General features: G+C 31.7%; 1 protein-coding gene and 1 non-coding gene across 2 annotated transcripts in view; both read left to right on the forward strand.

The window, feature by feature from the left end:
- The window catches only part of Nbea (neurobeachin), a 620,123-nt gene that overhangs the window by 311,799 nt on the left and 293,163 nt on the right, over positions 1-15,161 (forward strand). Inside the window, exon 35 of the mRNA XM_077795156.1 lies at positions 12,993-13,057. Coding sequence (XP_077651282.1) covers positions 12,993-13,057 — 65 coding nt within the window. The remainder of the gene's footprint in view (positions 1-12,992; positions 13,058-15,161) is intronic.
- LOC113187376 (small nucleolar RNA SNORA40) lies at positions 14,507-14,630 on the forward strand. Its single transcript, XR_003301411.1, has one exon. It is a non-coding gene; the product is annotated as a small nucleolar RNA SNORA40 (small nucleolar RNA).

The following is a 15,161-nucleotide window of genomic DNA, read 5'->3' on the forward strand; positions in this document are numbered from 1 at the left end:
TTTAAAAATGTGAATGTAGTCCAAAATTAGAACAAGTTATTCTATAATTCCCAGTATTCAGTAAATCATCAAAGATCAGCCAATTATGTGTCAGAAGTTCTTATACTGGCTTAAAACGTATGATACCTAGACTCTCTACAACTCTTAAGATTTTAAGCAGTTATTCATAAAGAAATATGAATATTAATACATAATTCTGTTTCATGCCAGTGAAGTGTACATTTCAAGTTTATATATTTATCGATTTTATTTTTGTTCTTAAGTACAATATCTAATAGAGCCAGGGAGTAGTGTATTATTTTTCTGAAGCATGAGCTGAGATTCTGTGTCCTCTAAGTCTGAGAATAGGTAAGTCCTACAGACAGCAGAGCATAAGTGGTTCATTCTACCAGGGTTGTTCTCTAGTCATTCTTAAAAACAGGGCAGTTTTTATAGCATTATTTTCTCTGGGATGTGGCCTAACCCCATGTGGTAGACAAGAAATATGTTTATATACAAAAGCCCCAATATACATGTTGAGAAATGTTGTATCTTTTTAATCTTTAGATTTCGAACATTTTTGAAAAGTCAACTATATGGAACATCTTAATAATTCCCAACACTTTTACTACATATTTGCATACTTTATATAATTCTTGATGCTAACGATATGATTTCCTTTATATTTATATTTTACTGTACTTTTTCTTAGGTTGTAATGCTTTGGAGAACATTTTTCTGGCACATGTATTTTTATTTCTAAAATAATATGACAAAGGCCATCATCAAAAATGATACAGGGGCTGGGGCTGGGGATGTGGCTCAAGCGGTAACATGCTTGCCTGGCATGCGTGGGGTGCTGGGTTCGATCCTCAGCACCACATAAAAATAAAGATGTTGTGTACACCGAAAACTGAAAAATAAATATTAAAAACATTCTCTCTCTCTCTCTCTCTCTCTTAAAAAAATGATACAGCACAATACAACTTAAGACAAAATAATACTACATCTGTCAGGATACAAACTTGTGATAGCTTTTTAAATTTACTTTTATTATTTATTTATTTGTTTGTTTATTTACTTATTCTTATGATATTGGGGATTGGATCCAGGAACCCATATATGCTAGACAAGTGCTCTCTGCCTCGAGAGTTACATTCCCTGTTTATGTTTTGATTTTAGATAGGATCTTGCCAAATTGTCCAGGCTGACCTTAAACTTGCTGTCCTCCTGCCTCAGCCTCCAGAGTAACTAGGATTACAGGCATACCTCAGTGCATCTCGCTTGCATAATAGCTTTTATTTTATTTTATTTTATTGTGGTACTGGTGATTGAGCTCAGAGCTTGGTGAATGCTAGACAAATGCTCTGCCACTGACCCACATCCCCAGACCACACATAATAAGTTATAATAAAAGTATTTTTATTTTAACAAGGGTAAAAAAATCTTTGGCCTGCTAAACAACAGATCCTAGAAGAATGATGTCATGATTATTTTATTGACTACAGAGCAGCATAGGATTTATATTTGTTTTTCTTTTAAAGTTCTTGCTCTGTCAAAGTTGAACATCAAAAAGTGAAACACTTCAAAACCACATTATTAAATCTTAACCTGTGTATTCGAGTGTGAGAGATACCAGTATTTTAAAATGATGCATGATTGTTTTTAATTTCTAATTTAAATTATTTTAATTTAAAATGTCAAAAATCTTGAAAGTTTGTAAAAAAAACTTAGAGCTTTAGTGTTCTCTCTGTGCAAATAGATCTTAAAATCTGAAACATTCCACCTATTTTCTTATTTAATAAAATTATCATTTCCAGGCTGGGCATATATCTCAATGATAGAAGTCAAGGTTGTATACTCAAACAATCCCTAGAACTGGAAAAATACAAAACAAAGCTTTCCTTGCTTTAATTTCCAATATCTACTAAATAGCAGGTTTCCTCACCAACAATTCAGATTTAGATTCAGCTTATAAATGTTTTATTTTATTCACAATTGTAGAAGATATTCTGTAGATCAAAAATATTATGAAAAAAATAACACTTCTGGAATTTTATCATTATTTCCTTAGCAATACAGTATGACAGCTATTTATGTATCATTTATATCATATATAGTAATCTAGAAATTATAATGAAAAGGAGGATATACACAATTTATATACAAATGTGATACCATTTTATGTAAGGAACTTGAACATCCACAGATTTTGGTGTTTGTGAGAGATCCTGAAACCACCCTCCCATTGATACTGAGGGGTGCCAGTGTATGTATGCTTTATGTATTAGTAGTTACAGAAGATGCTGTCTTTAAAAACATTATCCTATAAAACAAGCTACATTTTTCTTTATTAAAAGCACAAACACAGCCTGGTGCAGTGGTGCATGCCTGTAATCCCAGCAGCTTGGGTGGGTGAGACAGGGGTATCTCCTGTTTAAAGCCAACCTCAGAAAAAGCAAAATGCTAAACAACTCAATGAGACCTGTTTTCTAAATAAAATACAAAATAGGGCTGGGGATATATGGATCAGTGGTTGAGTGCCCCTTGAGTTCAATCCCTGGTATTCCCCCCATCCCCCCCCAAAAAAAGCACAAACTCTAGTACATACATATATTGATAATTTTATAATAATGTGTGTTGACTTTGTTTAGTAATCTGCTAAAATTCTGAGACGTTCTTATGTTTTTATTTAACATTAAGTTTCCTTTTAGTAATCAATTAAATGTATTTCCATATTGCTTAATAGTATTTCCATGATTAGCCTTCATACCAGTAATCTTGTTTTAACTGTTCATTGATATACTCATTTCCTGTACCTAATTTTTCTTATTTTATTTTCTACGTAGCATTTTTTTGTGACACCTTGTACTTATTAACTTCACTAAAATTGCACAGATTTATGAGCAGGTCAATTATAATGAACATTCACTTTGGAAATTAAAGGACCACTACTTCACTTTATCGTAAAACTAAATAATAAGTAGAAATTGAGGGCATAGGAAATATAAAATAATTTCTGATGTTCCAGATGACTTTTTTTAATTTTTATTATTAGTTGTTCAAAACATTACATAGTTCTTGACATATCATATTTCATCCATTTGATTCAAATGGGTTATGAACTCCCATTTTTACCCCATATACAGATGGCAGAATCACATAAGTTAAAATTTCAATTTATCCTCCCAAATTTTGCCTTGTAATATTTTCCATATTTTCAAAAACCTTAAGATATATTAAATCTCTAAAGACATTCAGTTGGTTTATTTAATTGCATACAAAGAAGAAGAAATGAGAATTGTGTATTGAGCTGACACAGATGAAGAGAACTGATGGGAAAAAAATATATATTCTTGGTCTGAGGTTTCCTCTAGGTAATTTAACTACCATACAGTGATTTTGATGAGAACATAGGGATTTCATTGTCATCCTTCTGGAACTTATTTGTCTTTAAAGTATTTAGTTTCAAAGAGTCCTTAATATCCAATTCAGTTCCCTGAAAAGTCCTTCATTTTAAGGACATTTTATGTATCCATGTAGAAGAGTTTAAAAAAATGTGGTAAAACAGATTTGGAAGTTCTCTGTAGGCATTCAAACCTGAAGTTAAATGTATTTCCATACAAATATAGAAATTTGATGGCTAAGGTTAATCCACATCTTTTCTTAGGTTGTTTGTTTTCTTTAGTAGCTGATTGTTGTGTGTGTGTGTGTATGTGTTTTCTCTAAAGGGGCAAAAGAATGACTTTTTAGGATTAAGACTTCCAACATACACTTTTTTTCATCACTGCCAAGAGCTTTTCCTTGTTTAAATGATGGGAAATTATTATTATCCCTTTATACATATTCTCAGGTATACATTAACCTTGTTTTAAGCAATTCCTCTAAATCCATATGTTAGTGAATCAAGTTTTCTTCCCTGATCACCTGTATCCTGTTTTATAACTCTCCACATAGTTTGTACGTCAGCAACCACAACAAATAGTCAACTCCTCTTCTGTGCTATGTACTTTTTTTGTTTTCCCAAAGTTTTGTGTTTTTCCCATTTTACTATTTTATCTAATAATGATTTTGAAACTTATGGAATTAGTCACATAATAATTTAAATTAAAAGAAATACTTTCTAAAGTGACAAAGCCAATGTCTGTTAGTGATTATAATCATTGCCTTTCCTAGTTTATTATTTTTTTTTACACATTATAAGGTAATTGATACTTTGGATCTTACAAAAAAAAAAGAGCATTCATGAGAGTAAAATTCTCTAAAGGACCTTAGGACTAGCCTTAAGGATGTGGATACATCATTAATCACCATATAGATTATAGTGTAATTATGATGTAATATTGTACTATTTTACAATATAATTCGAAGGAAGTATAAATAGTTGAACAATTTGAAGGAAAAAATATATAATATATATAATTTGTAACAACTGAATTGCTGCATGCTGGAAAACTAGGTATGTTATGTCTTATATATGTAATTTTTTTTTTAAAGACAAAGCTGACCTTTCGATGGTCTTCAGCACTGACTTCACATTGAAGTCATCTGGGAGTTTCAAAACTGTTTTGGTATCTGGGCCCTACCTGAGAGACTATTTTGGTCTTTTTTACAACTTCCCTGTTGATTTTGTTGTTGTTGATGTTGTTCAACCAATATTGAGATCTACAGATTTAAGATCATAGATTTTGGAGGATTAAATTCAGATCAATAACAAAATAACATTGATCACATATGCTATATGCCAGATACATGCTACTTAATAGGTACAAAACATTGAATAAAGATCCTTCTGTTAAGGAGTTTGTGATATAGTGATAAATATATATGTAAATAATTAACTACAAAATATAACTTATTCTATTTCAGAAGCAATATTCTATGGTTAATAGAAGTAATATTGGGCCAAGGATATATAACTCAATGGTAAAGATGTGCTTAGCATGTGTGAGGCCCCTGTGTTCCATCCTCAACACCTTAAAAAAAATAAGTGATATTAAATGATAAGCAAGTAATGGTCAAGGCTTTATCTCAACTCCTATTTTCAAAGTTTTTTGTTTTTATATTTACAAAACAGGTTAATTATGGTGCTCAGGCTGGCCATGAACTTCTTGGCTCAAGTGATCTTCTTGCTTCACTCTGGCTTGTAGCTGGGACTGCACACATACCACCACATTTGGCCCTATTTTCAAAGTTTTAAATTGTAATTTCTGTGACATTCTTTAAGATACTACCATAAATTCTTGTTACAGTATCATGCTTTTTCATAGGAGTATGGTCTAAAAATTCATCTACAGTTTGGGATAACCACAGAATGAGATTTCCATGTTATAGTCATAGGATACTTTTTCCTTCCCATTCCAATTTTTTCCCCTAGACATGCATTTGTGATTACCAGAAATTATTAAACAAACTTAAAATCACATTCAACCCTGACATTCTCTGAGAAGATTGTGTGCTTTATTTTGTGAGAAATATTTTATTGTCTCTTTTCTCTTTCTCATTTAGTATCTTTAAAAAGTAGTTGAAAGAAATTTGTGATCTCATCAATGCCTTAAGAGATCTTTTTGTTTAAAATTCACCAATACAGAAAGAATCAACCAAAAAATGTCTTATTCAGTCTGGGACTGTAGGTCAGTGGTATAGTACCACCCTCACGTGTGAGGCACTGGGTTCAATCCTCAGCCCCACATAAAAATAAATAAATAAAGACATTGTGTCCATCTACAACTATAAAAAAAAATGTTTTTTTAAAAAAAGTCTTATGCTAAATCCAGGAAGATAGCTGGTGAAACTTATGTGTAAAATTTCTGCTTTGGGGGCTACTTGTATAGCTTAAGCCATTAATTCCCCAACTTTTCTACTGAGACAACACCCCAAGCTTTATATTTTTGGTCGTTTTTCAAATTCTCTTTGATTTTTTTTTTTTCTTCAGCCAATATTGAGATCTACAGATTTAAGTGATACCGAAGATTTTGGAGGATTAAATTCAGCTCAACAACAAAAATACATTGATCACATATTGATCAATACTGTTACTTAAAATTTATACATAGATATGTGCTAGTTAATAGGTACAAAGAATTGAAGGAATTATTAGGATAACCCAAACTCTAAGACATGCCAACCTGAATAAACACAAATGTTCTATGTACTTACACTTTAAAATTCACACATTACTATATTATTCTGATATTGCTTACAATTTTGAGGGTTTTTCACTCCCCACTCAGACTTCAAGGAGATGAATATGTACTTGCTGGAACATAGTGTATCACCTACCTGGGAATTAAATATCTTGTACCCAAATTTGAAAAACAAAAATATTAAATTCCCTTTCTTCAGAGGAGACAAGTAGACATTTGTGACATTACAGATTTTTAAAAATAATTAAAAAAAAATTTTTAGTTGTTGATGGACCTTTATTTTATTTGCTTATTTAGATGTGCTTCTAGGAATTGAACTCAGTACCTCACATGTACAAGGCAAGCACTCTACCCCTGAGCTACAACTCCAGCCCCAACCTTACAGATTTTTAATAGTGATTTATATAGTAACAGACATTGACTTGATAAATTAAAATTATGCAAATTGAAAAATATACTTGATGAAAAATTTTGAAACCTTCAATAATTCAGTCTGGGACTGTAGCTGAGTGGTACAGCACCAGCTTCACATGTGTGAGGCACTGAGTTCAATCCTCAGCCCCACATAAAAATAAAGACATTGTGTCCATCTACAACTATAAAAATGTTTTTTAAAAAAGTCTTATGCTAAATCCTTATGCTTATACTCTTAGTATTATGTGAAATTTACTTTGATCATTAATTCAGATCAAGACCTGCAAAACTATCATTATAGTCATAGCCATCTCACATAAATGTATCACCCAATAAATGTCTGGTAGAGAAAAAAATATGTTTGGCAAGCAGTGAACAGAACCTAGGAGAAAAGGGCACAAGGGAATATACTGTTCTTTAAAATTTATACATAGGGATATTTTTATATTTCCCATTAATGTCACTAAAATTCTTCAAAGTAAATTCTTGTGGCCTTAGTGCTGAAATATAGTCACGGTGGCAATTACATCACTGATTTTATTTGAACTTTTATCACTAAAGATAAATAAAGCATGGCTTTTCCTTTAAAGATTCAGTACTTAAATCTAATATATAATGCGCACAAAAAGTATGTAAAGAATAAACGAGCATTATAGAGACATAATACAAATTAACTCTCTTGTCTTAAATTCTCATGTTAGAAATAGTAGTATTTCAACTTATGTTATTTTAAAACCCTGTGTGTAAGAACAGGAGTACAGTAATGACACCTCTGGTATGAACATCTTAAGAGGTCTCCTTACTTACCACCTGGCCCTATATCTCTGCTAATAATGAGAAATGAATTGTATATTGATTTCTGTCTACCAACAGATTACTAATTAATATTTATTGAATATAAACTTAGTTTTCTCATTCTGTAGCAGGTGCAAAAAATTAAAACTATATGAAGATTTAAGATCACATAGCTCTTCAATTCAAAATACCAACACCAAGGAGTTTACAGTCTTCTGGAAAAGAAGTACAGTGAAGTCTGTAACCTTGTCACTTTGGTTTAGATTCCTTCACAAGTACTAACCAAACTTTATATATGAACAAATAAAGGAAAAATTCATCTATACTTATTACTAATTACTTTTCTCTGAAGAAATAACTTCCCTTATAACTTTTCAGGATATCCCATTTCCTTGTGCCTTCTTCAGGATTTCCATATCACTGTTTATCTGTCATAATTGATATCTCTTTATCTCTGTCCTTCCTAGAGTCTACTACATATTTAGTCTCTTCATTTTAGGAAATTTGATCATGTCTTTTTCTAAACCTCCTGTCCCATTTTTTACTTTGCTTTTATCACAAACTTTTGGTACTTGTATACTCTAGTTCCTACATTCTCTTCTTCCATTCTCTTATTTACAAGCCCAGTTCAGTCCACCTTTCCTCTGTTGCATTCCATCCACCAATCCAGAGACTCCTCTGGTGTTGTTGTCATCCGTGACATTGTGACAGGTAGGGAAATTGACAGTGTGACAATATACAAACAAATGGTGTGATGGATTTCTAATGCTTATATTTAAAAACTCTGAAAAACATTGGGAAGAAAATGAGAAAGTAACCCAGTCTAACCATCACAAAAAGGTTAAAGAAGATATTCTTGGGCAAGAAGACTTATTCCAGCCTCTCTGATGTGGACTCCTCTTTGGAAGGAAACTTGGGAGGGAGAGCAGTGCTAGAATTTCAGGCATTTTGGGAAAGCAATTGAACTCAGATATGAAGCCCATTAATAGCTTTAGATTGTCATCAGACAAGTTCAGGAGTTATATTGCCTGCCAATATTATGGCAAAGAAATTATGGAAGAAAAAAAAGAATTGCAATGGTCTTTTCTTTATTATGTTTTTAGTTTTCTTGTTTTCAAATTTACAAATAAAATTCTGTGTATTTACTACATAACACATGATGTTTTGAATTATATATACATCATGGAATGAGTAAATGTAGCTAATAAATTCATCACCTGTTATCATTTTTGTGGTGACCACACTTTATATCCACTCTCTTGGCATTTTTTTCAAGAATAAAATATATTAACAAGGAATACAATATATTATTAACTATAATCATCATGCTGTATAATAGACTGCGTGAACTTTCTCTCTTATCTAACTGGAATTTGTATCTTTTAACCAAAACTCTCCCATTGACCCCACATCCCACACTAGCCACTGGTAACCACCATTCTACTGTCTACTTGTATTTTCACTGTATACATTTTTTAACCATATCATAGCACATAACTCTTAAAGACTAGCCATTAGCATACTAAAAACTAAGGGGCACAACCCCTAATTTTTCAACTATAATATTATCATAATTTTGGAGGGCACGAATGTTTCTTGTGAATATCATTTGTAGCTGCACTATTCATTTTCTTCCTTAAACAACCCTGTTCTCTGGAATTAATTACCTCTTTGCTATTAGTCAGTTCATTGTTTTTCCTGAATCTATCCTTAAAGTTTTACAACCTTTCCAATAGCACCAAAAATATACTATAAATACAGTGCACTTCATGCATTCTCTGAGCCTCTGCTCAACTGTCATCTTGGTACTTATATTCACCCTTATTTGGAGAATTCCCATTGCCTCTCTTCTGTGGTCAGCCCATTGTTTGTTGTTAGAGCTGTGTCTACCCCTTTTTGACATTTTTCCCTGTTAGTAATAGTTAGACTTGGTCACATATGTTTGATTCTTTCCCTTATTTTGAGTTCTGAATAGGTTGGGAGCTTGGGCTTGGTCACATGACTTTGTGGCCACTGAAATGCGGGCCAAGTACTACTTGTGTGCAGAAGCTGCAAGTGCCAGTGCATTGGCATGATTAAAACCATACTTTCTCTTCATCTTGGTTGCCAGCAATGTTCCAGAAAGTGGCCACATTGCCATTCTGGCTCCCAGAATAAGATTAATGATGGTAAAGAACAAAACACAGGTAATGTATATACAAACTGAACATAAAATAAACCTTTGTTTTTTAAGCCCCTGAGATTTGAAGACTGTCACAAATGTAATCTTCTTGTCTGTTCTATTTGATATACTCACTAATTTTGCAGAGCATTTCACAAGTAGGTTCTTGAATAAAAGTGGTGAAGAAAACATTTTTATGTGTCTCTGAAAAAGTGATCATTCTATCCTTATGATTATTTGATAGTTTAGCAGCATACACTTTCTGAGTATTATGCTCTTCATAATTCTGAAGTCATTGCTTTCTTCTGCCTTCCTATTTTGCTGTTGGGAAATCTAGTGTCTGATTTGTGATTCTTTGTATAAACTTTCTTTTTTTTTTTTTCCTGTTAGCCTTTTTCTTCTCCCTGAGAGTCTATAATTTCCTGTGGAAATCTTGTCATACATTTATTTCTGGAAGATAAATGAAATTTCTCTGATAATTTCCTATCTTCCATATTTCTTATTTATTCTTCCCAAAATTCCTACTCAATGGATGCTAGCAGTTCAAAGGAAGAACCTCCAGTTTCTTAATTTCCTTATCTCTTTTGTTTTCTATTGCTGTCTTTTAATTGCATCTGAGTATCCTTTTGTTCTGTTTCCTGGGAGATATTTTCATCTTTTTTTCTAAAGTTGTTTTTTTATCAGCAGTATCTTTATGTATCTGAAATTATGTTAATACAGTGATTTCTGTTTCTTTATTATTTCTCGTTTTCCCCTTCTCCCCACCCCGACCATCACTATCTTTTTACTGCCATTTGGGTCTGTATCTTTCATGTCAGTTTGCCAACAGGACTCCAGGTAATGACTTTGAAAGTAATATTTGTGATTAAAGGGTCCTTTATCATTTTGTTTTCCTGAGCTACTGTATATCTATAGACTGTTTTCTTTTGAATAATGCAATATATCCTGCCTCTGTTTTTAAATTTTGATAGTTATTTTACGCTTTCTTTCAAATGCTGTTTTTTGTCTCATATATTGTGGATGCTGCCAAGACTCAGCCTAGGTCTTTTGATCCTTTTATTGTTTATTCTTAGGAGACTTCCATCTTATGCCATGCATTAATTAATATTTCCATGCAAATAATTCCAGGTCCCACATTTATTTTTGATATATCAGCATCCCTCTATATCCAACAAATGTTAACTAAAGACGACAGTGTTTACGCTTTTCCCTAAAAATGTATCCTTCTCAAGTATTTTCATGATAAAATACCATTCTCCTACTCAAACACACTGAAAACTCTTCTATTCCAGCCCTAAATCTAAATTCTTAACTAGTCCTAGTATCTCTTCTTTGTAATGTCTCTTATTTTCCATTTCCCTATTCAAAGTACTATGTTGCATTCATAGTCTCTTCTTTCTGGAAAGGCTTGTAAAATCAATTGCTATTCTTTCCTCTTGCTCAAAAAAAAAAAAAAACAAACTACTCTTCTAAAACACAAATTTATTTAATAAAGTCTTATGTTCATATCCTTTTATTGACTCTCTTATCCTTTAAAGCCCATATCTTAGCTCATATCAAAAGTTGTAAATCAGCCTCTCATTCTCTAAATGTAGATTGCAGATATATTAGTTTGATCTCAAAAGAATTTTTAAAACATTTTACTCTGTTTTTAGGCAGGTATTATTTGGAGTGCATTGGAACAATGGGATTTGTACTCTGTGAAACATCATTGAAACTTTTATTCCTTTTAGCAGGTTATGCTGATAAAAGATCCTTTGAATACAAACAATGACATATAAAAAGCTAGTAGTTTGTAAGAATCTATTCTTCCTAGTGGCTTAGTTCTTCTTACATAGAATCAGTTTTCTCTGTAACTTAGTAACACAATAAATGTCAAGTTCTCAAGAAATCTGAAAATTTTGTAGGATCTTGGTTTGCACCAAATATAGTATATATTATGGTCTTATCTAAGAAAATGATGATAGTAAGTCATTATGTTATAATTTGAAGAAGGAGCCCTCTTTGGTTGTTATCAATAGGAATGACTTGAAAGTTTAAATAAATTCTGTTAAATGGAGTAGCAGTATTGTTATTTGGGTACATTGTAATTAGATGTTTATGGTACTCAGGACCCAGTGACCTTAGACTCTCTCCAGGTTTTCATATCTCTTTCCAAGTTGTTGATTCTCTCTACTTCAGAAATGTAGATTCATAATTTGTTCCTTCTTTAGTTCTTCGTACATTTCATTAGAGCAGGGAATATTTATGCATTCAAATTTGTACTTTGGAGGACCATGTTTATTAGGCATATGTGCAAAGACTTGAAAAGGAATGTGATCAGGAGTAAAATGAAGGATTGACAAGCAGATTGATTTTTGTAAAACTAAACTCATGGACAAGACAACAGTGGCCAGCAGTTATTAGTAAATAGAGAACTCCAACATATCTTTTGGGGGCAAACAATTGAACCTGCATCAATGGATATATTTGTATGTATTTTGAAAGTCATCAAATTCATAATTAATGACAGTACACTTTACTGTAAAAAAATTCGTACCCAAAGAAATAAAGAAAATAGATAATGGGGAGAGAAGAATCTATAGATGAGAAGTAATAGGAATTTACATATATATGTAATTAATAGTGATATTTTATATGTATGTGTGTGTGTGTTGGGGAACTGGGAGATCAGTTAATTATTCAAAGGGATATAAATTTTAATCAAAAAGTACTTCTTATCGGCTATATTTTATAAAGTTGAAATTATTTGAATAAACAAACAAAAATAGATGTTTAAATCATATTATTTGCCATACAAAGCATAGAAAATTAGCAATATGCTTCCCCAATCTAAAACATTATGTAATAATCATTTGAGTTCCTAATGATGACTTTGACCCTGTGAAATTGCCAGATTCACAAGTATATTCTAAATTAGCAAAGAGAGAATGCAATACGTTTAATTAATTATAATTTAATATGAAGTAGATATTTTGATTTCAAATTTTAAAAGTATTTATCACTTGTGTCTATTTGGATGAATTTCAATCATTTGGTACACACATATAATTAAAATGTTTCAATTCCATGCCAATTTAATATAGTTTATGTTTCTAATTTTTGTTTTATAATTTTAAAGAAAATCTCTATATTAGAGACTGAAGTTTTCTATCCTGAAAATTTCTAGACGGTTATAGTCATATGAGGTCACTTCTGGTCATTGGACTGTTTCGGAAGGAAGCTTTGTGCTGGGAGCCCACTGTACCTGCAGTCCCACTTTCCTTCTCTGTCTGCATCAAGCCTAAAATTTTCTGGGAACTTAAAAATATTATTTAAACTATGTAATATAGAACTACATTTTAGAATTTGATTTCTTATAAAATAACATTTGTTAAAATCTTGTAAATACATTCAGAAACAATATAATGTGGACCTATTAATAGCATCAGTATGTTCCTTAAACCAGGTGATATTTTCATTTACATGGTCATTTTTCTTATATTTGTTCTTTTTAGGAATGGCAGAATTCTATTCAGAAGAATGCAGGACTTGCATTTATTGAACTCATCAATGAAGGAAGGTAATTAATTTTACAATTTTGGGGGGCAACTAGTCAGTTTACATTTTATTACACTGGGCAACTGCTCCTTTCTATCATCTGTTCCAGAAATGTGTAAGAAAATATGCTTTTAGTTAAACAACTTATCACACAGGTGCTTAAACTTTAAGTTAACAAAGTTTAAAATGTTAAACATTTTTTTGATAAAAAGGCGTATAGGAAATAAAAGGTTATAAGGTTTCTGTGAGATCTGAGCCACATCTTACTGAGTAGTAAAGTTGTTTTACACAGATCAAGTGAATCCAATCTGCAGTCCCATCTGCCACCCCATCTGTTTTAAGAGCCATGCTCTGTATTCCTCCCTCAGCCTCTCATTAGTTCATGTAACATAGTTTTATCTGAGCGTCGTGCACTCAAGCATCCAGTTGAAATGTGAAGGATGTTAAAATAAAAATTATAGGTCTTGGTTAGGAATTGATACATACAATTGTAAATGATGTTATAAGCAAAATTATGTTTGAAATCATTGTTGTATTTATTGCTTTGTAATTAGTAGTTGTTCACTATGATTTTTGCCATTATTTTATGGGAGGTGGACATGGTAAGACAGATGTAGCTGTCACCTTGGTCACCATACATAGTTTCTGTCAGCCCAAGACCTATATCCTTTACAACTTGAATATCCTGTATTATATAGTGCACTCTATGCAAAATAATTCCTGAGAATTTGGTATAACCTGTTCATTTCTTAAATGTAACTAGATTTAATGAGACTGATAAAGGAATAAAATTTGTATATGTAAAACATCTTTTTCTTCAAGGAGGGTGTCATGAAAAAATGTTCCTTGAAAAATAGATTTTATATGGCATTCCAAACCCATTTTAAAATGTTTAAGTATTACTCATTTTTCTTCCAGCATCATCCTATATCCTGAGAAATACCTTTTGTTTTTATAACAGCTCAACTTAGTTATATCCTTCACCTTGATACTTAATGAAAAAATTAGTATTTCTCATGAAATCTCATGAGAGGAATTGGTAATAATTATTATCTATTTTTAGGAAATAAGAAGATAGGAAAAATTCCCCGTAGTTCATCATTGTTATGTCAGTTTTAGAAATAACTCTGAATTCACATATATATGGCAATTTGCCATTATTTTATTTTGTGAGTGAAAGAATAAATTATCTTACCCTCATTAACTTGCCTAAGAGTTAAGAAAATCAAACATCCATTACTTAAATTAAAATAAAATATTGACTTGAAAAAGAGGTGGTAGCAAATTTGCTACTATCAGAGGTATTAGGCTTCTGTACAGTTTTATTATACAGTGGTAGAGTTTGGGTTTTATTTTCCATTAGGAAAGGAGTTAGAAGTAGAGAAAGTAGTTATAAAGTTTATTTTAAATTTTTAATTAAAAAAGACTCACCATAATATTTTTATATTATCCTTAATATATGTTTCATGGCAATGGTTTTGTATGTTTTTGTTTTAACTTGTGAACAAAGACTCAGTTGCAAGAAAATAAATCCTCTTTTGCAATCCAGAACTCATGGTTCAGTATGAGTTTTGACACTCATAAGAAGGAATATTATGATATCTAAGACACTTTAAAGTGAGGGTGGTAGTGATAAATACACATGGAGGTTCCAGGTCTGAAGAACTGAAGGAAATTTTAGTTACACTGATGTAGTTTTAGAATTTTCATGTTGATATGGTACTTCAAAATGACTTTTTTTAAGAAAGGCTTTAAATCTTGAGAATAGAATGTTTGAAGTTGAAGGTACAAAAATGTCCTATAAATCTGTACTACACTTGAGTGTGATTACTTAGGAATGAATATGATTTTAATTCATTCATGTTTAAAGATGGTATCAGAGAGTGAGAATGGAGCCTATCCATCTACTCTAAAAATGACTATGAAGTAAATTGCTTAAAGAAATTAGAGCCCAAAGATCCTAAATGAGGAATTTGAAATTGTTATCAGTATATATATACTTCAGGTAGAAATAAAAGAAGCCCAATAAAACTCAGTGGCAGGACTCTCCTGAAGATATATTGTAACTCAAACTTCAGAGGAAATAAGTATGAGGCAGTAGAAGGAATCACAGCATGATATATTCC

This window comes from Urocitellus parryii, chromosome 2 (genome assembly GCF_045843805.1).
Source record: "Urocitellus parryii isolate mUroPar1 chromosome 2, mUroPar1.hap1, whole genome shotgun sequence".
NCBI lineage: Eukaryota > Metazoa > Chordata > Mammalia > Rodentia > Sciuridae > Urocitellus > Urocitellus parryii.